Source organism: Melopsittacus undulatus, chromosome 4, assembly GCF_012275295.1.
Source record: "Melopsittacus undulatus isolate bMelUnd1 chromosome 4, bMelUnd1.mat.Z, whole genome shotgun sequence".
NCBI lineage: Eukaryota > Metazoa > Chordata > Aves > Psittaciformes > Psittaculidae > Melopsittacus > Melopsittacus undulatus.
In genome coordinates, this window is record NC_047530.1 from 82,780,117 (window position 1) to 82,799,231 (window position 19,115).

Consider the following 19,115-nt stretch of genomic DNA (forward strand, 5'->3'; position numbering starts at 1 on the left):
TGTCTCTGGTAGCCATAGTTTGGGCTTTGGGTTTTGATCTACAGGTGCACGTGAGGGGTGTTTGTTTGCAGGATGCTGTGGTGATTGCTGGGGCTTTCCCAAGGCTACTGTCACTGTCCTGCTTGGTGTCACTCTTCCTGGACTGGAAACAGAAGCAGTATGGGTCAGTCCTGCACCCCTGGGTGCTCAGCTGCACCCCTTCCCCTGGGGTGTTTTCACCCCTGAGGGGGTATTTTTTCCATTTTACCAAACAAGCAAAGACCTGGGTTTGATTTGAGCTGCAACTTAGCTACTGCTGCCCTGCAGGAAGTGCTCTGGGCCCAGTTTAGAAGAAAGTTGAGAGAAAATAGCTTGGTCAAGTGAGGGGAGCCTAAGAACTGGAGGTGTGCAGAGATGCTGCTGACCTAAGCTTTGTGCAGCACCTGTCAAGAGCTGTGTAGGGGCTTTTCTCCAATCCCTTGGGCTTCCTTTGGAGAACTTTTGTAACGTACGCTGCAGAAAACCACATTACAGCAACTGAAGGTTTCTTGACGCCATGCAAACGGACAGGCTTGCACTTGAACAGGCACCCTGCCCCAAAAAAGCCCCCAGCAAGTCCCACATGGGTGTGCTCCTTGCTCTGTGTGCTGGCATTGCCTTCTCAGTGTGCAGATACTGCTCTTATGTACGCCCCTTGCTGGGATGATGAGCATCAGTATAAACAGTACCATACCCAGAGCTGTTTCTTGTGGTGTTATGAACTTGACTGCTAAAGAGTAGCAGCTGGGGAAGGAAGCCACCATCCTCTTCTCCCTGGGGTGCCTGCCCCTCCTGGCTCTTGTTCTGCTACCACAGCCGGAAAATTAAACCCTAATTCAAAGTCCTTTGAAGGCGAGTCTTTCCGTTCACATCAAGAAACTTTGGAGCCGACACTGGGGAGAATAGGAAATACCTGATAAAGGCTGCAGTTACACAGGCAGCCCTAAATACTATCCTGTTTGAATGCTTCTCTCCAGTGTTAATTCCTGGGGTTCCAAGTGATATTCCTGGTACTCTCTGTGGGGATTTTTTTGCACAACCAACATGTCCTTTCTAGTAGATGGCAGCAGAAACAGTCTGGCAGAGGTGTTCATTTGGAGCTATGGTCTAGGTACTGGGAGAGCAGGAGAGTATCTCCTCACAGGTGCCCTGCTGCTGGGGGAACCAGCCCAGGAGTGTGCCTGGACCCCACGAGCTTTTCACTGACTTTTAGATCAAAGCACATCCGAGATAGACTGCCCTTACACGTGCTGTTCTGCAAGGCTGGGTGTTGGGTTTGATTTTGTGAGGGATTCTGATTTTTATTTCATCATGCTGGCGATGATTCCGATAGCCCCAGCCCTCCTTTCTGGAAGCTCGTCTGTTTACACGATGTGTTCCAGGACATTTCCGTTCCTATCCCTCCAACGTGCCATCTCCTTGGCTGGATCCCGCCGCTGGATGCTGGAATGCAAATCTCGCATTTTTCAAATAGTGCTGGGACCTCATGGTGAGAAAATGCAGCAGACGGCCTCTGCCTGTGTCCCGGCGCCCTGCATCTGAGGCTCTCCTCGGGTTCCACAAGGGCACCTCGTGGGGTGTGGGAGCAAGATCTGTGGGATGACCTCTTGTTCCTCAATGTCTCCCCCATCCTCTGCCATGCCAGAGCTTCAGCAAAATGTGAGGTTTATTCAGACCTGCACTGTTTTTTTTGGCTGTACAGCTGAAGGAGGGGCTGGCGTCGCTGTGAGCATCTTCTCTGCGTTATTTCATGTCACTTTAGTCCATCAGCCCTGGAGCAGAACATGCCTGTCTCTATTGTTGTAGTGCAGAAATAAGTAGGAACTGACTGCTGGAAATCCATTAAGTTTGGGGCATGTGACTTGCTCCCTTCGGCACTTTTGGGGAAAAAAAATTAAAAAGGCATTCTAAGAAATGGGCTCCTTGCAAAAGGCTGCATTGTGCAGCTGGTTGTTCCTGAGTGCCGTGCCACACAAGGCTGCATTGTGTACCACACACAGGGCTTGCAGGGAGGGCTGGAGCTCTGGGGATGGGTGCTGGGACATTCTCTGCCATGGCAGCCTGTCCTCTGGGAGTAAGCCACTGCCTGTGCCTCTCTGCCAGCAGCAGGCATGGGCTGACTTCCGATCACCTCCTGTGAAAGCTTTCCCTTATTGTCCCTATTGTCTGGCAAAGCTGCCCAGGACAGCCTGCCCACATCAAACCGCTCTAGCTGTGTTCCACCTCAGGGGCCGCTTGCTGTCACTTTTGTCTCCATGTGATGGTGCAGTGCAGAGGTGTGAGGCTGGGGGGACAAGTGATGCTTGTGCAGTGGTCTCACCCAGGGAAGAGGTGAGACCCAGGTCCCTGGAGCCACCTTACCTCAGTCTCCAGCTTCACATCTTGACTTGGCTCTTTGGGTTAGTGGGTTTGTTCTGCTTCCCTTGGTACCACCTCTTTGTCCTCTCTTCTCTTTTTTTTGCAAAGCTCCTGTGAGTCGATGCATGAGCAAAAGATAACAGCTTCTCGGGTTTACCCTTGAAGATATGGCAATTGGCTGCCCAGGCAGCAAAGCAAACATTTTTGCTTTGCTTTCACATGGTCCAAGACAGGGCTGGGAACTGTAGCTGGAGTGATTAAGTCAGGCTTACTTTTCTGCTGCAGTGGTTTGTGAGCAAATTAATTTTTGAATCTCTGCAGGATTTCTTTTTTGGTAGATGCCTTTGAAAGGTTCAGTGCATTTTGCTTTTGAGTTCAGCCACCACAACAGCTTCTCCTTGTCATCTCCTATTTGCTACAGATACCAGCACATCAAAATAAAGCTCCTGCTGTGGGATTGATGTTTCTCCTTCCCTTTTCCTTTTGTCCATTCTTCACTCCCAGGAGTTTGGCAGCACGAAGTCCATCACATCACGGTGTGACTTCCTGCAGAACTTGATTGCAAATGGTTGTGCTGGAGCCATTGAAAACCCCAGCAGCAGCATCAGTGTGGTGAAGAACGTCCCTTTGAGCAGCAAGGGCTCGGGCCAAACTCACCTGGATGTCACACAGATCACACCTCAGAAGGTTGCCTTGAATCTTCGTCCTGGTGAGTACCCAGTGGTTTTGAGTGAATGCTGGGGGGTGTGTGGGTGAGAAAAGGTGCCTGGGATATGCCGAGGGTATGTTACAGCTCATATCCTTGTAGCCCACTAAAGGAGGTGGCTACTGGTGCCTTCCACAGCCCATGAATTTTGGTGGTGCATCAGAAATGGGTTTGGCAATGAGGTGTATGTCTTTTGTGACGGGACGCTGCTGTCACGCAAAGTCAATCAAAGCCACCCATAACTGTTACCAATATTAATCTTCACCCTTGCATGGGTTTAAGAGGAACCTGCTCAGCTTAAAAATGTAGTCACTGGATGGAAGGAGTTAAAACAGTTTTGTATCCCCACCAAGCTGACAGTGTTTGACTCTAAACTGAGACAGCTCCTTCTATAAATTGGAAACAAAAATATGTATCTGTTTTCTGTTGGTATGCAAAAGAGCCATGGGATCAAGGCAGAAGATGGAGATTTGAACTTGTGACTCAGGCCTTGGACTGTAGCCAGATCCTTGTTTCATTCCCCTGAGCCATCATTTTTCTTCAATCTCTTCCTTTCAATTAAAAAATAGAAGGGAATGGCTGGACTGAGCCACGTGGGCATGCTTGTTATCAAAAGTGTTTGCATGGTGGGGGGAGGCTTTAATGTGGGCTCAGAATTTTTGGGGAATTTTGGCAGCTGATATTTCTGAAGGGGGAAAAAAAGCTCTTTATTGCAAAGTTAAGCAAATATAAAAGCTCAATTCATTATAAGTAATTGGAGTGGGTTTCTAAGTCTTACAGTTTTGTGATGGTTCTCATGAGCACATAGGAAAATGAAATGTGATTTTTGCCCAAGAAAAACAGGAGTTTGTGCTGGTGCTCATACTATTGGTGCTCTCAGAGCCTACCAGTTGCTGCAGGATTTTTTGGTTTAATTCTATGGGTTGGATAATCACATCTCTCACACATGCTTCCTCGGCAGTACGCTTGCTGTCATCAGTCAGATCATCAAATGTAAAGAAATTTTGCCTCAGCCTTAAAAACAGATACGTGATAGCAGTCACCACTGGATGCATGGCTTCTGTAACTGAATGCTGCTGATGAAACAGGGAGTTGTTATTACTCCTGTTTCCTGAGGCAATTCCTGGGAGAAAGGGCTGGCTCAGCTTCCATATATTGTCTTCTGAGACCCTCCTTCGTGCATAGTGACTGGTGCTTAGTAAATTCTCCTTTCCCAGCCCTGGGCAGTTTCACCCAACCAGAGGTGTAGACGCTCACCACTCCAGTCTGCAGCAGGGTATGGGGATCCATGTCCCTGTGGCTTCCTGGAGTCCATGCTGTTGAATGCTTTGGGCTGCACAGGGCTGGTATGCTGGTCCTGCCAGTCCTCACAGGGACCACACTTGTGTCGGTCCTTGGTTCTCCTTGGACAGCAGACATGCCCTTCATGTCTAGGCTGGGTTGCAGGAATCACCCCAAAGGTGTCTACAGTGATACTCATGGTGAGCCAGTGAGCTTCCCCATGCTCCACTTGCAGAGCACCAGAGTAATTGTAGAGTGATATACCTGGAAGTTTGCAATAGCATCTTCCTTTTTTGCTCTCTTTTTGACCTTGGGCAGCACTCCATTTTGGGCTGATGACTTCCTAAATCCTTGTATTACCATCCCCATTTTAAATTATCCATTAATCCTTGAGCCTGAGAATGGGTTTCACCCTGTGAACCCAAGACAAAAGGGAGACAATGTTGACTTAATTTTGAGCCTGAAGGGTGTACAATTTCAAAGATGAATTGACATGGCAGTCTGTGGCAATGCTGATCTTTTATACTGAGACTGCTAAGCAGAAGCAGAAGGGAACGCATTGTCAATTGTCTGTGTTCCCACCCAGGCAGTTTGGTCTCATTGTCCTGTGGCAGAAGTTACATCCCCAAATCTCTGTGCTCACAGATAATTTCCAAGGGTCTTAAATTGATGTCCTCACAGGGTAACTTTCAGATCAAGCATTTAGATTTTATGATATTGCTTTTTAATCTTGGGTCCAGCTATAATGCACGGCATCCTGTTAAATGAAAATTATGAGTAATGTAAAAGGAACTAAAACATTGAATAGATGGAAGTTGTGTGGCCCATCAAGCTGTAAGCCTCACCAAGCAGAAAAGGCAGCTTTTCTTGGATAAACATGATTGTTGAGTTTGTGCTCTTAAATTGGCCAAAAGCAGTTTTTCCAGTTTCTGCATTTCCTCTGTGAGAGTATCCAAGAATGTTTCCGAATTCAGTTTTGACATTAAAACTTTTAAGTGAAAGCCCTAAGGAGAGGATAGTGGTAACAGCATGTGGGGAAGGAGAGGGCTGGATTATCCCCAGAAGTGTGAGAGTAATACTGTGCACAGGGAATAATAAATTCTTTTGCACTTACATCTACATACATTAGCGATATTTTCTGTGAGTTAATTGATTTGTGCAGATAGGAATGAAAGAAGAACCAGGCCCAGGGTCCTGTTAGTTTTAGTGCTTCTCAGGGACTTATGAATTCATAACTGTTAAGAAGTTTGATCAGAGCTTCCCAAGCACCCTTTCTGCCACAGGAATTCCCATCTTAGGACCCGCTCATGAAGGGCAGTGTTTTGGAAACAGAATGTTGGGAAGTGCAGAAGGACACCTCTTCTTTTCCTGGAAGGGTTGTATATTCCAGTGGGAACAATATGTAGGAATGAGAAAAATAAGTATAGGAAATAATAATGAATTTTCCCAGAGTTAAACACATTCTTTGCAGAACTGAATTAAGGTCATGCTAGCAATCACTGTTTGTTACCCTGCACTCAGTGCTAGCAGGTTTGGCACTATATAAATGATGATCTTCTTTTCTCCCCTACAAATGCATGCCAGCTACAGCATCATGCCCACCTGATTTGGTTGAGCCTCCTCAATAACTGCTTACTGTACGACCAGTGCTGGGTTGCATCCTGTTGCATACCACACCTCAGTGCTGTGCCAGGAAAGTCCTGCTCCTGTCAGAAAAGAAAGCCAGGGAGAGTAAGGAGGAATATTGACGGCAAGAGTTTCCTGCTTCCTACAGCTGATTTCTGAACAATACCTATGTGTACACGTTTGTACATGGTGCCTCTCACAGCCTTGCCTTTGTAGGGTGGTATTGGATCAGGCTTTAGAAGGGAGCAATTATCTGTAAGAAAAGAAGACCTGGCTTGAAGCTACCCTTGATCTAAATGTGCTGAGAAATCATTAGAGGGGAGGTATTGGTTTAGGTGCTGTAGCTGACTCCTCTGGTACCCAGCACTGAGCTGGCTGAGATACACAGAGAAGTGGTGGAGCAAAGAGCACATCCATACCTAAACCCTTCATAGCTCTGCAAGAGGCAGGCTCCAACACCTGCCCCAGGGTGCTGGGACCCTGGCTCCTTCACCAAGCGGGTGTGCTGGGCATGCATTGGCTCTGCATGCAGCTCAGCACAGCAAGACCCCAGGTGCCAGGGCTCCTGCCTGCAGGACTGAAAAGCCCCTCACACCATGTCTTGCCAGCATGGCAGTTTTGGGATGCTGCTGTTATTACATGTCATTGGGCTGGAAGTAAGTGGAAGCAGCTGTGCTGCTGCACACAATGAGGAGAACAATTAAATGGCTAGGGAAATACTTTCACAATACTAAAATATGTGCATTTCATTTCTGGGTAAGAACAGGGGAACTCACAAGTGTTTTACAGAACCTGACAATGCCTGAAATTCAGCCTTGGCCATGAAGATCTGGGAGGGATGGGCATGAGTGGGAGTTTGGTCTTGAGAGGATCCAAGTCTCCGGGTCTGAGACCCCACTTAGCTGGAAAACAATTTGTGGTGGCACCTGGGGTCATGGGGTCTCCAAATCAGCCTGGGGGTTGAGGTGCAGTGTTTGGAGTTTCCATTAAGACCTCTCCCTCAGCAAAGCAGAAGGCAAACATTTGCCACCTCCTCTCTGGCTCCACTAGGGCCCATCTGGTGGGAAGTTGAGTTCGCTTTGAAGCCACTTCACCTTTTTTGAGATATGGGCAGTGCCAGCAGGGGCCTCCCCTCACAGCACCTCTTCTGGAGGGCATCTCTGGTGAAAAGCAGTTTGGTATAGGGGAAGGCCAGGGGAAAGGCTCTCTTCTGCTCTTCTCCACATTTGTGCAGCCTGTGACTCAGCTCTGTCTGCTCCTTCCCTTGTGTTCATTACTTCAGGAAGCTTCATGTCTGCTTCATCACATGATGCTAACAACTTTCTTTTTCCAGTTCACTTCCCGTTTGCCCTGCTTTCTCTAGAATGGTGGTGGCACAGATCATTTTTTTTGGAAAGGTCCTTTTCAAAGCTGTTTCTTCTGTGTCTGCTTTAACTTGACTTCCCTGCTTAGATGACATCTCGCGTTCATTTCATGCTGGCTGTTTTCTCCTGACCCTCTTCCTTCTCCTGCTCCACCTCCTTCTCTCTTTTGTGCAGGACTGCTTGGACTGCTCCTGGTTTGCTTTGAAGACATAACCAAGTAAGCATGTGCAGCGTCCCTCTTTCAGTAGTCCCTGAAACATCCATCTGAGGTTCACATTGCTTGCTTTTCTTTCCAGTTTTATAGGAAAACTCCTCTGGCTTGTACACAGTCAAGGGCAGCAGCATTTTTCATGTGTCCCCCACCTTAGGTGTTCTCTCAACTGGGATGGAAAGGCCTTTTCCCATATTTCCAAAGTAAAATAGAGACACACTTCATAAATGTGTCTTTTCCTTGCCAGCCAGCACACTACATAGCTTAAGAGGACCCATAGTAATTACCTGCATTCCTGGTAGTCTCCCAAAGGATGGATTTGGAAAAGCTTATTCCCCTCAGCCTCTTCTTTTGCAAGTAATCTGCCTGCTCTGCAGGGGGAGAGGGAGAAGGCATGTGGTCTGGTTTATATGTGTGCTAGCAGTTTCCTTTTCATTGCACTCAACTCTTGTGTGTATGCAGGTGACAAGACCTCCTTCCGTGTTCAGGTTCGGCAAGTTGAGGACTATCCCGTGGACCTCTACTACCTGATGGATCTCTCCCTGTCCATGAACGATGACCTAGATAATATTCGCAATCTGGGGACAAAGCTGGCTGAAGAGATGCGAAAGCTCACTAGCAATTTCCGGCTGGGGTTTGGGTCTTTTGTGGACAAAAATATTTCTCCTTTCTCCTACACGGCACCAAGATACCAAAACAATCCCTGCATTGGGTAAGTGGTAGGTATACCCTTGAAGGGACAAGCCCTGTGTTTGCACAGAGCCTGGCTGCAGTCTTCTCTTCCCATTCTTGCTTTAAATAATGAGCCACACTTAAGCCCCAGCTTTGGGAATGCTGATTAGCCATGGCTGACATTGTGATACTCCAGAGTGATTCAAAATGGGACAACTTTCAGTTTTGCAGTGGCTGTTGGGAGGTCTCTGCATGTAGAGATGGGAAGCTGTTGTGTGAGGAGCCTGAAGCTATTTTTGCACACCTGAAGAGGATGCAGGCATGGCGGGCTTTTTTACAGGCTTTAAGAAAAAGGAGGAAGAGCCAGAAATTCTTGATTTCTGGTCCTAGCTCTGAGTCATAGTTTGGCCCTGAGTAAATCAATTAAGCTCTTTGTCTCCATTTTACAGATAAGCAGACTAAAGCAATGTATGTTTTTCCCAACAGAATTGTTTGGAGGAACTGAGATTTGTGACTGTAGTACTGATAAATGGGTTCTTGTAAAGTGTTTTGAAGATGTCAGGCAGTTTTTTTCATCTTTATTGCTGTGGAAGGGGAGCAGACTGGCAGTTGCAAAAGACATAAATGATGTGGTTTGCTTTGCATGGTATCAGTGCCTTCCCCCTTTTTTTGTATTTTTTTCTGCTTTTTAGCATCTTTGCAAGAGTCTTTTTGTTTGCCTTTTAACCACCAGAATCAGGTTCAAGCCCATTGAATTGAGGATTATGGTAGAATGAAACTGGGTGTCCTGGAGGGTGTCCAGGTTCAAACGGATTTAGAAGTTGGCATGAAAGGATGGATATAGCAGCAAGTGCCCTCCTGGCAGAATGTCACTGTTGGCATTTACCTTTGTGGTCCCTATCTACACTTAATTCATCACTGGGGTGCTTTCTAGTCATGTAAGGACAGTAAAGTTAGCACTTTTATTTGAGCCATTCGTGGATACTTACTGTGTCATATCACTACAGGAATCGATGCCAAGTTCTGTGAACATGCATCCTGTAAGTTTTCTGTATGAGAGGCAGATAAAGAGAGCTTGCATCAGCTATGAGTTTCTGGGCTAACTTGGCATTGACCAAGCATTTGGTATCTCATTCCACTTTGACTATTGACTAGACAAAATTATCTGTATTCTCTTTTCACCAGTTCTGTTGAGAGAGGAGAGTCAAATGGATTTTTAACACTGAAAACTCATGCTTTGGCCATGAAGCATAGAAAAAAAGTGACTGCTGACCGAGCCAAGGAGGTGACTTGCCACCATGGCACTGTACATCACTCTCTTCATAGCTCTTTCCCCAATGGATTTGACATGGCCTTAGAGGGATGTTCTCAGTCGTCTCTATCATCGTCAGTCTCCATCAACCACTAACGCTGCTGAGGGGCTGAGGGCTGGGTTTCACTGTGTTTTGCTGGTGTATGATTTAATTGAAGTGGCATGGCTTCTGCTGGGTGAAATAGGGTGACACATGGAGGAGGGGAGAGGTGAGAGAGGAGGAGAGAATGGAGCTAGATAACTCTGCAGCAAGACCTGCCTGAAACTGCCAATGCCTTTTCACCAAAGGCATCTAGAGTTGTTGCCTGTCCCACTGTGATCAGGCTAGTGGCATGTTGTTTTGGTTTTACCCAGTTGGTTGTTTTTTTGTTTATGGGTAACACTGAGCCAACCTGATCTTGGGAAACCATTTAGACAGGATTGATCAGTGTAGCTTTTCTGATGGGTGCTCCATTCCTGTTGCCATCTGTCTCCTTTTCACCGAGTCCAGGGATGCTGACTACCCATTGTTCTCTGGTGGCATCACCATCCCATTCCTGCCTTAGGAGCAAGCTGTCACTGCTGACTCGGTGAGGTGGGTTGTCAGGTGTGGTTTTTTTGCAGCTCTCTCTAGTGTCAAAGCAGACTTTGTCCACTGGCCTGCTCAGATCTATGAAAAGCTGCAAATAACTGTGAGCTGCAGTGGGTGGTTTTTGCCCCATGTCCAGGCTCTGTCCTCCTCATCACAGTAATGGCTGTCCTGCAGGTCTGGCTGAGATCCCTTGTGCTTCCTCCATCTACCCCCGCTTGCTGCTTGTCCCTGCTGCTGACTCAGCATCTCCGCTGGGACCTCCCAGGGAGCTAGGACATGGGCTCTTGCAGCCACAGTATCACTGAGAAGAGATAATACAAAGGAAACAAACACTAAATTTAAAAAGATAAGGACAGCACAGTGTTAGACTGAAGGCCTAATTGCCCATCTATCTGTGATACACCCTGCAAAGGTTACAGCCTGAGATAACCCACCCGCACTTCTGCATCCCCTTGCGTAGTCACTTGGATATTCATTGTCTGTCCTGCTGCTGCCAGCAGCTTCTGCCAGCAAACCTGGAGCGTAAAACACAGAAAAAAGTATTAAGTTATACATCTTCATGGGAGATGGAACCCTGCAGTGTGTCAGTGTTTTCTTTCTGCACAAGGGATCTGGCAAAGTGAGCACCCAGATGTATCATGTTGGTTAAGGGCTGCTTGCTGAGACCCTGCAGTGCAGAGGTTTTAGACATTGCAAACTCCTTGCTTTGGCCCTAGGTGCGAGCAGGATGCAAGTCTGAACAAGGTGCTGATCACAAGGGGTGGCTCTAATTGCCAACTGGGCTCAGGGCAATGGGACCTGCTCTGTGGCTAGGTGTGTGCGTAGCTGTGCTGGGTTTGAGTTCCCAGTGGTGGTATATTGTAAATACTCCTTTGTGTAAAATGCCTCTTACAACTTACCCATAGTGGGTCATGTGTCAGCAGAGGCCTTTAATTGCTCTCCAGGCTTTATCTTTGAAGATAAGAGTGAATTAGTGCCAGCCCAACTCCTTTTTAAACACATTTTCTTCTTAACCCTTGTCTTCCCTCTTCCCTCCACTAATTTTCCACACTCCAGGAGCTGCTCTGCTGAGCTCTCCTGATCATGTGGTGAGCACCAAAGCTGCCTCCTGATAGTTCTGTATGGAAAAAAGAAGTTTTCCTGGTAAGCCGCTAAGGCATTTCTTTGCCTTAGGGTGCCCCTCCTACCTTTCTGCTTCAGCAGCACTCAGGAAAGTGGAGATGGTGTTTGCTCATCAGCTCACAGTGAGAGTGGGAGGATGCATGAGTTAATGCTAGTTATTAATGCAACTCATGTTGGGCAATTGCCAGGTGTCTGGTGATGTGCAGTGAGTGGCATGTATTGCCAAGAAAAGTGGATAACAAAGTGAAATGTACATTGAAAAATAGGGAAAAAGTAGCTCTTGGCAGTGATGCTCTTGTGTGGTGCCCTTTGACACCAGCCCACCTGTTCTGCTGGCTTGAGGCACAGCTCACACCACCCTCCCAGGCTACAGGGGAGGGTGGTTCTGCCAAAACACACATTCTGTATCCTGCTCTGTGAATTCCCAGTGCGAAAACGGCTTTATGGGTGCTGAGAAAGCAGAGTCACATGGCTGAGGACAGGCTGGTGTTTGGTATCTCCGCTCACACCTTACATGGAGAGAAATGTTTGGTTTTGGTGAGATTTTTGGGAACTTCAGCTGCTCAAAAATCCTGGGAGAAACAAACAAACGGAATTGTTTCTACTGTGGGGGTTTAATAACTGTGGGAATAAATAACCAGAAATTAAAGTGTCCAAAACATGGAACCTTGGGGGCTACTTCATCCCTCTGAACAGGTGACCAGCCTGGTAGAGCTGAGAGCAGCTCTTGGCTGCTGATGTGGTTCCTCCCAGATGACCACTCCTCTGTTCCTCCTGCAGTTACAAGCTGTTCCCCAGTTGTGTCCCATCCTTTGGCTTCCGCCACCTCCTGTCCCTAACGGATAAAGTTGACCGTTTCAATGAAGAAGTTCAGAAACAGAAGGTTTCCCGCAACAGAGATGCTCCAGAGGGTGGTTTCGATGCAATTTTGCAGGCTGCTGTGTGCAAGGTGAGTTTCTGATTTCTGTGGGTTTAAACAAAGTAAAAGAAGAGGGAGTTTCTTCTCCTCTGTTCTTTTACCAGGGTGGAGCTTCAGTATAACATTTCTTGGAAGTAACTACTGATTTTTTCTTGCAAAACTCAGTAAAATGCCTTGAAAAGCAGAGGCTATTGTTTTCATGCTATTTTGTACATGAACAGGCAAAGGAAAAAAAGGTTAATTTTTTTTTTCTTCTTTAAAGTGGGTAAAGTGGAGCTTTTGCAAATGCAAATTTAGGGCTGAGATTTCACCACATTGGTTAGACTTGCAGGCACCGATCCCTGAGCGCTTGGGCTGAAATCCTTGAAGATTCACGTATACTTGTGTGCTGCAGCACTGTGCATCAGTTCAATGCATTTCTGAGCCCCATGTCAAACAAATCTTGCAGTGGTTGACTCATGTTGAGGGTTGGAGCTGGTTCTGACTGCTCGTACCTGCCCCTTTTGTGTGTGGGGCAGGATGATCCCACCTCCAGGTGTTGATAGCCTGCTCTCCCTCTGTCAGCAAAACTGGAGCTGTTAGCAGTAATTAAAGACAGAGTACATCAACTTGGTGACATGGTAGCCACATCCTTAGGATTTTTTTGAATGTTTGCTTGAGGATCTTTCTGGAACAATAGGTGGGTTGCTCTCTATCCCTTTGTACATCAGGAATGGAAGAATTTGCTCCCCTTCACTGTGTGGCTGAACATCCCTGCTCGCCAGGGGTGGCTCTGGTTGCTTCTTTTCCTTCTTGACTACAGTCAAGGTTGGGTTTTGTTTGATCCAGCCTTGCGTAGTCCTTTTGTTAGCTGTATTTTCTGGGTACGGATTTTGGGAGCCAGGAGATAAGCATCGTCTGCAGGAGTGACAGGATGCAGGCTTGTGGGAAAACAGATTTTCCCTTACCTTGGCTGGCTTCATTTATGTTTCATGCTTTCGGCAGGACTTAACCTGCCCCACTGGATCAGATGCCACCCAATAGTCAACTTCCCTCTCCCAGCCTGGCACAGATATTGTTGGCACAACTACAGCACTTCTCCCAGTACTCTGGGCATAATGTGCTCTCAGTTTTGCAGAGATGGCTCTCATGGTTATAGCAGAGACATCTCAGGATGGTGACTCAGTTGTGCCACTCACTGTGTAGATTTTGTGGTCCCTCCCTCCACGTTACTGCAAAAATGGGACAATATTGTCCTATGGTGCAAAAATACTGTGGTGTCTATCATGAGGGCTCATTTTGGAGGTGGTGGTAGAAGACAGGAGACTTGCAAGATGATTTCTACACATTTGTGCCATCTTAAACTGTTTGTAAGGATCAAAATCTTCTACTGTCATTTCTGAGTGCACAGTCTGGTCCCTACTAAATTCAGAAGATAAGTTTAGATGCACGCATCATCTAAATTCAGGATTCCCTGTAGGAAGGGTGAGCAGAGGTGAGTGTGTGCGCTTCCATGGCTCTTGGCATGATGTGGCAGGTGATGACAGAGGAATTTCTGCAGCCGTGGCAGTTAATTAACTATTAGAGCTTGGGTGTGGGAAAGAAAGTCCATGGGACTGGTGTGTGAGGCAGGAGAAATGGCTGCGTCATGACTTGTGCTGCCTTGGCAGGCCCTTGCTGCGGGTGGAGCAGCTGCCTGTTAATCACAGGCGTGAGCAGCAAACGCTCTGTCCAGCCAGACTTAGAACAGCCAACATTTCAAGTTGGCTGATAGACCTCCCAAGCTCCATAGCCAAAATGAGGACTTAGTGGTTTATTTCCCTCAAAATGGCCCAGACTGGTCTGCAGATGTGGGTTGTGTTGGGGCTCAGCACCATCAAGGTGATGAAGGTGGCAGACATCTGGGGTGGCAGTGAAATGTTGCTTCCTGATGAGGATGATCTTGCATCCAGTGGTGATTGAGGAAGCATCATAGTGACTAAATGCTGCACAGACAGTAGTTTCTAGTAAGTCAGGAACTATTTTCCCCCAATGCGGGGAGAGCAGCCTACAGATATCTTGGTGACTTCTGGAATGGGTTTCTTCATCACTACTGTGGCACCCCATTGCATCTCAGGGGGGTTGGAACTAGATGTCTTGAGGTCCTTTCCAATCCTAACTATTCTATGATTCTATGTTCAAGCTTCTTCCAGCTTTCACCCTCTCTATCATATTCAGAACCCAAGATTTAGGGCAGTTACAACCTTAGGTTTGCCTTCAGGGAGGAGGGTGCTGACCATGAAGTACTTTGTGTTCAGCAGCAGAGTACATGGCATCAAGGGGGACATCCCAGGTAAAGCTGGCAGTGGCATTCCAGAGTCTTGCTGTTTCCAAGCCACAGTGTCCCAGTGTGGCTTCTCCTCCCCCTCAGGCAGTGAGATGTCAGAAACAATACCTACTCTGTTGACTAGGTATTTACATACTGTAATTCATATAAAGCATTTCTTCTGCATGAGCTGTCTAAGAACTCTGTAATAATCAAATAATTTTTTTGGCCTGGTTTTCAACGCAAGGAGTGGGGAAAGTTTGTACAGCTAATACAGACTAACAATCAAGCCCAGGGCTTGGCTTGTTTCTGAAAGATGAAGATATGGTAAATGTTATTCTGGAGGCAATGAAGAGCCAGAGACAATAAGCCTTTATCCTGACAGTAAAATGGTAAGCCAGGAATATTAATCAGCCTTCTGTACATTTTCCATTTCTGGTATTTCAGTCTTCTGCCATTTTTTAAGTGCAAGCATCATATGGCTTGGTGGTATGCATAAGTTTCAGATCTTACATAGTAAGGTGCAGCAAGGACATAATGCTGTATTCAAAAATAAAGTGTCTTTTGAAATAGATTTGATTGATGTTTGCTAGACTGGTACATGGAGATGGCCAAGAGGTCTGGGAGACTCAGAGGTGTCTTTCAGAGCTATGTCAAATGAAGCAGGTTTTGGCTTTTAATCTCTAAGGAATACTTGTCTTGTACCTCTATCTGTTTCTTCCTTCCAGAAAGGTCTGCACCTGGGAAAGAGTTGGGGTTTTACACATACTGATGAATCCAGGGGGGTCATCTGGCAGTGGATGTCTTGGCAATTGAGGTGTTTTTACTCAGCACCCAAAGCCTAAATTTAGATATTTATGTCAGGCTTGAAAATACTGGTGCAGGGTTTTGCAGTCTTTCCAAAATGATTTAGAGGGCTGGGCTGAGAGAGCTGTGCCAGTTTTGCCAGTCACTCTTGGCTCTAAGTGAGAAGCAGTTCTTTTGGGGTATGGGAGGCAACTGCAGCTGGTTGCAGGAATAGGGGCAGGATTTGTAGCATGCCCAGCACTGCAGAGACATGTCTTCTCACCTCACTCTGCTTTGGGTCAGGTCGCACCCCTGCTTTCAAAATCCTTTATATCCCATGAGAATCAAAAACCAGATGAGGGGGCAGATGTCAGTGCAGGGATTTTTGATCAACAATCCCAGTCCAGTAAAAATAAATGGAAGTCTCTGGTTATTTGTTTTAAGCAGAGCAGTGTGCTGCTCTGGGTTTCACAGTGGAAACTGCATGCTGAAGAGCTGTATTCACCAACACCTAGAAGCTTCTGATGGAGGCAGAGTGAGATGTGGCAGCTCCTTGGCGTGCTGGCTTCTTCAGGCACTTTTATAGGTCTTCAGCTCTTTCAGGATGGCATTGACACTAACTTGGCCACCCCACCTGAGACACCCCAGTCTGATGCTCCAAGCCATCAAATGTTCTCAGTGTCCGGATATTGGCATTGGAACTGTGGATGCTTGCTGCTTTTTGGAAGCTGAGTTGCTGAACTGAGCAACCAAAGTTGTTTTGATGTTGTTTATGTATGAAACCATGAGTTGGAGGCACAGAGAGTTTGTCTGTGATTGCAAGGGGGGCTTAGCAGGCAGGTGAACAGCAGCATCACACCTTAAGTGGCTTTGCTTCCGTGCAACTCGTTTTCTTTGTGCATAGTGCATTTCTAAGGAAATGAAATTCAGATTATTCCTTTTAATCTCTTTGGGAGATTATTGGCCTAGATTATTAAAAAAAGAAACAAACCAGGTTTCAATATGCTGGTGGCTGAGTAAACCGAGAGCTGCCTCTTGCATTGTGAGGGCTGTAAGCACTTTTGGGTGAATTTTTAAGAAACTACATTTGGGGATGAAGATTTTGCCTTTTATCCAGTGGGGTCACTTCAGTAGAATGACTTCTGCTTCCCAGAGCAAAAAAGTCCTCATTCCACACTGAGCTGGACTGTAATGTGCTGGTATATGGCAAAGGATATGTGTTGCCAAAGATTTCTTCCTATGGGTTATGTGTGTTGTGTGGGTCTTTAAAATGACATTAAAATAAAAATGCCTTCTGCATTAGAGAGGAAAAATAAATCTACTCTGGAATAGTGTCCTTGAAACAAGACTTTTATATTTGTTGGAAAGATCAACAGGCTTTGGGCTATGACTCACACTTGCAGGCAAAAATCATACTGGCGGCTGTGATTCCGCACCCTTCTGCCTATTCTGCCCTCTTGCCGTGCCCAGGCCAATGCTTTCCATAGGAAGTATCTTTACAACTGGGCTATGGCAGCCCATAGGCTAGTATCTTACTGTAAAACAAGGCAGAGTTCAGGTTCTGCTGAATAAGCTGAGCAGTAAGCTCTGGAGGAATTGGGTATATTCATCTGTGCTGTATTCCCATCAGTAAGCTTTTACCAGCTTTTCCCCCATTCCTTCGCAAGGGATTTGTGCTGTGTTGCTCTGAGTTGGGGGCTGGAGGGAGGGGGATGCTGGATGTGTGTGGGGAGATAAGATCTGGGGCTGCATCTTAGCCAGCAGATGGGTAGGGTAGCCAGCCCAAGGGGAAGCTGTGGGAGATTGGGTTCTCTGGCTCTGGTCTCTGCCATGGCAGGAGCCAACCTTGGCCTGCATGGCTTGGCAAGGCAGTGGCAGCAGGAGCAGCCAGAAAGCACAGGGAAGTGTACTGCAGTGCTATGGTTTCCAAGAATTTCCTTCGTGCTTCTCTGTTTCCTTCAATTCCATTGCAATAAACTGCTTCATTGTGCTGTTGTAGGTACAGATCTGCTTCTCAGGCCAATGCAAAGCTGGAAACCCGGGGAAGCTCCATGGGACAGAAATGTTTAATATCTAAATCTTATCCCTTTACTTGGAAAAAACCTGTCCCTGCATCTCTCTCCATGCAAAAATGGCGATAATGCCTGGTCCTTGTGCTGTCTTTAACATCTCGGTGCTTTCATAGGGACTGCTAGAGCATGGCTGAGAATTAGCATGTTTTTAAATAGGCAGAAGTTGCTCACAGCAGAGCTGTGGGGGGCAGTTGTGCTTGGATTAGTGCAGTCAGCTGCTGCCAAAGGTCCCGCTGCTGCACTGTGCTCCAGCTGTGAGTGTCCCTGCTCTTCTGGGATGTGGTGCAGGGGAGATTGAGCTGTTTGGGGCAAATGAAATAGTGCACAACAAAAGCAGGAGGTTTGGAGACACCATGGCTTCCAGAAGATGTGTGCAGAAAGGGAGCAGAGCAAAGTGGCTGTGCATGTGTGTGGTTGCACCAAAGCCAGTCCCCTTAGGCAGGAACCTACTTTGTGCATCACAGCTCAGAAACTGCCTTTAAGAGCGGGTGATAATGAAAATGCCAAGTGGGGGTATTGCAGTTCTTGCTGTTGCCTTGGCTGCTCCACAGAACCGAGGAAACAAGGTCAGGTTAAATGTGTGTGGAGGAAGCTGGCAGGTCTCCTTTGGCTTTAAAGGCAGCTGAAATTCTTATTCTTGGATCTGGGTAGAGAAGGTCTGGTGGGCAGTTCACATACCTTCTCATGCCTTTTTAAGTGTCCTGGAAGGAGATGCTGGGAAATGCTCACTGAGGCCCTGACATTTTGTTTTCTTACCAGGGTTGGGTGGACAGGAGCATGGTACTCCTCTAATTAGTGCTAATGCGTCTGCTGCTGGCTGGGCATGTGGCTGGGACCATGGGCGAGAGGTGAGATATGGGGTTGGCAGGGGCAGACCGGCTGTCTCACGGTTTTGTTTTCCCCCAGGAGAAGATTGGCTGGCGTAAGGAGGCGTCTCACCTGCTGGTCTTCACAACGGATGATGTGCCCCACATAGCCCTGGATGGGAAGCTGGGGGGGCTGGTGCAGCCCCATGATGGCCAGTGCCACCTGAATGAAGCCAATGAGTACAGTGCATCCAGCCAGCTGGTGAGGAGGGGCATGTGGTCAGCCCTTGGAGACCTTGGGGTGTTGGTGGACCTCTGTAGAGACCAGCCACCCCTGACTCCTGCAGCTTCTGGCAAACATAGTGCCTTACCAGCATGGTTTCACCTGGTTCTGCAATTTGTAGATAAAATTTGCTGTTCCCCTTGGCCATCCCCCGCAGTGAATGTTCCTGTGATGCTCAAAAGTGAGTTAAGAGCTTACCGAGTCCCTCCAGAGCTTATTGCAAGGGAGGGAAATGTAACTTGGAAGAGCATGAGATTTTGCCTGCAACGCATAAAGAAAACAAAAAAATTACATCCCTTTTCTAAGATGTCCAATGGACTGCAGCTTCTCCCTAACATAAGGCTTGGTAACAAATAGGCAAAATAGCCTTTCTTGGTTTTCATTTAAACTCAGTGGAGAACACTTCCAGGATAAATGAGTAATTGCTTGCTGCCTTATTATCGCGTCCTTCTTCAGAATGGCCCTTTACTCAGCAGATCACGAGCACTAACTATGATTTTTGCTTCTGGATGGCTGTCACCCTCTAAGGGGAGGTGTGTTCTGAATGGCTGTATTGTGGCCAGAGGCCATGAGAAACCCCTTTGCACCCACCTGTGCAATCCTAGTAAGCATATACATAAGGGAGCACCATTGCCAAACTGACATGGAGTTGATGCTGCCAAGCTGGCATGGGCATGCTGCCTTAGTGTTGCCATGTTTGAGTCTTGGAGGCTGCCAATCAGCC

The 19,115-nt window shown here is 47.1% G+C and overlaps 1 protein-coding gene across 1 annotated transcript in view; it reads left to right on the forward strand.

Annotated features, from left to right (window-relative positions):
* Positions 1-19,115, forward strand: part of ITGB5 (integrin subunit beta 5) — a 61,328-nt gene that overhangs the window by 9,118 nt on the left and 33,095 nt on the right. The window contains exons 3-6 of the mRNA XM_034061397.1: positions 2,881-3,085; positions 8,027-8,276; positions 12,022-12,190; positions 18,209-18,370. Of these exons, the coding sequence (XP_033917288.1) occupies positions 2,881-3,085; positions 8,027-8,276; positions 12,022-12,190; positions 18,209-18,370 (786 nt within the window). The remainder of the gene's footprint in view (positions 1-2,880; positions 3,086-8,026; positions 8,277-12,021; positions 12,191-18,208; positions 18,371-19,115) is intronic.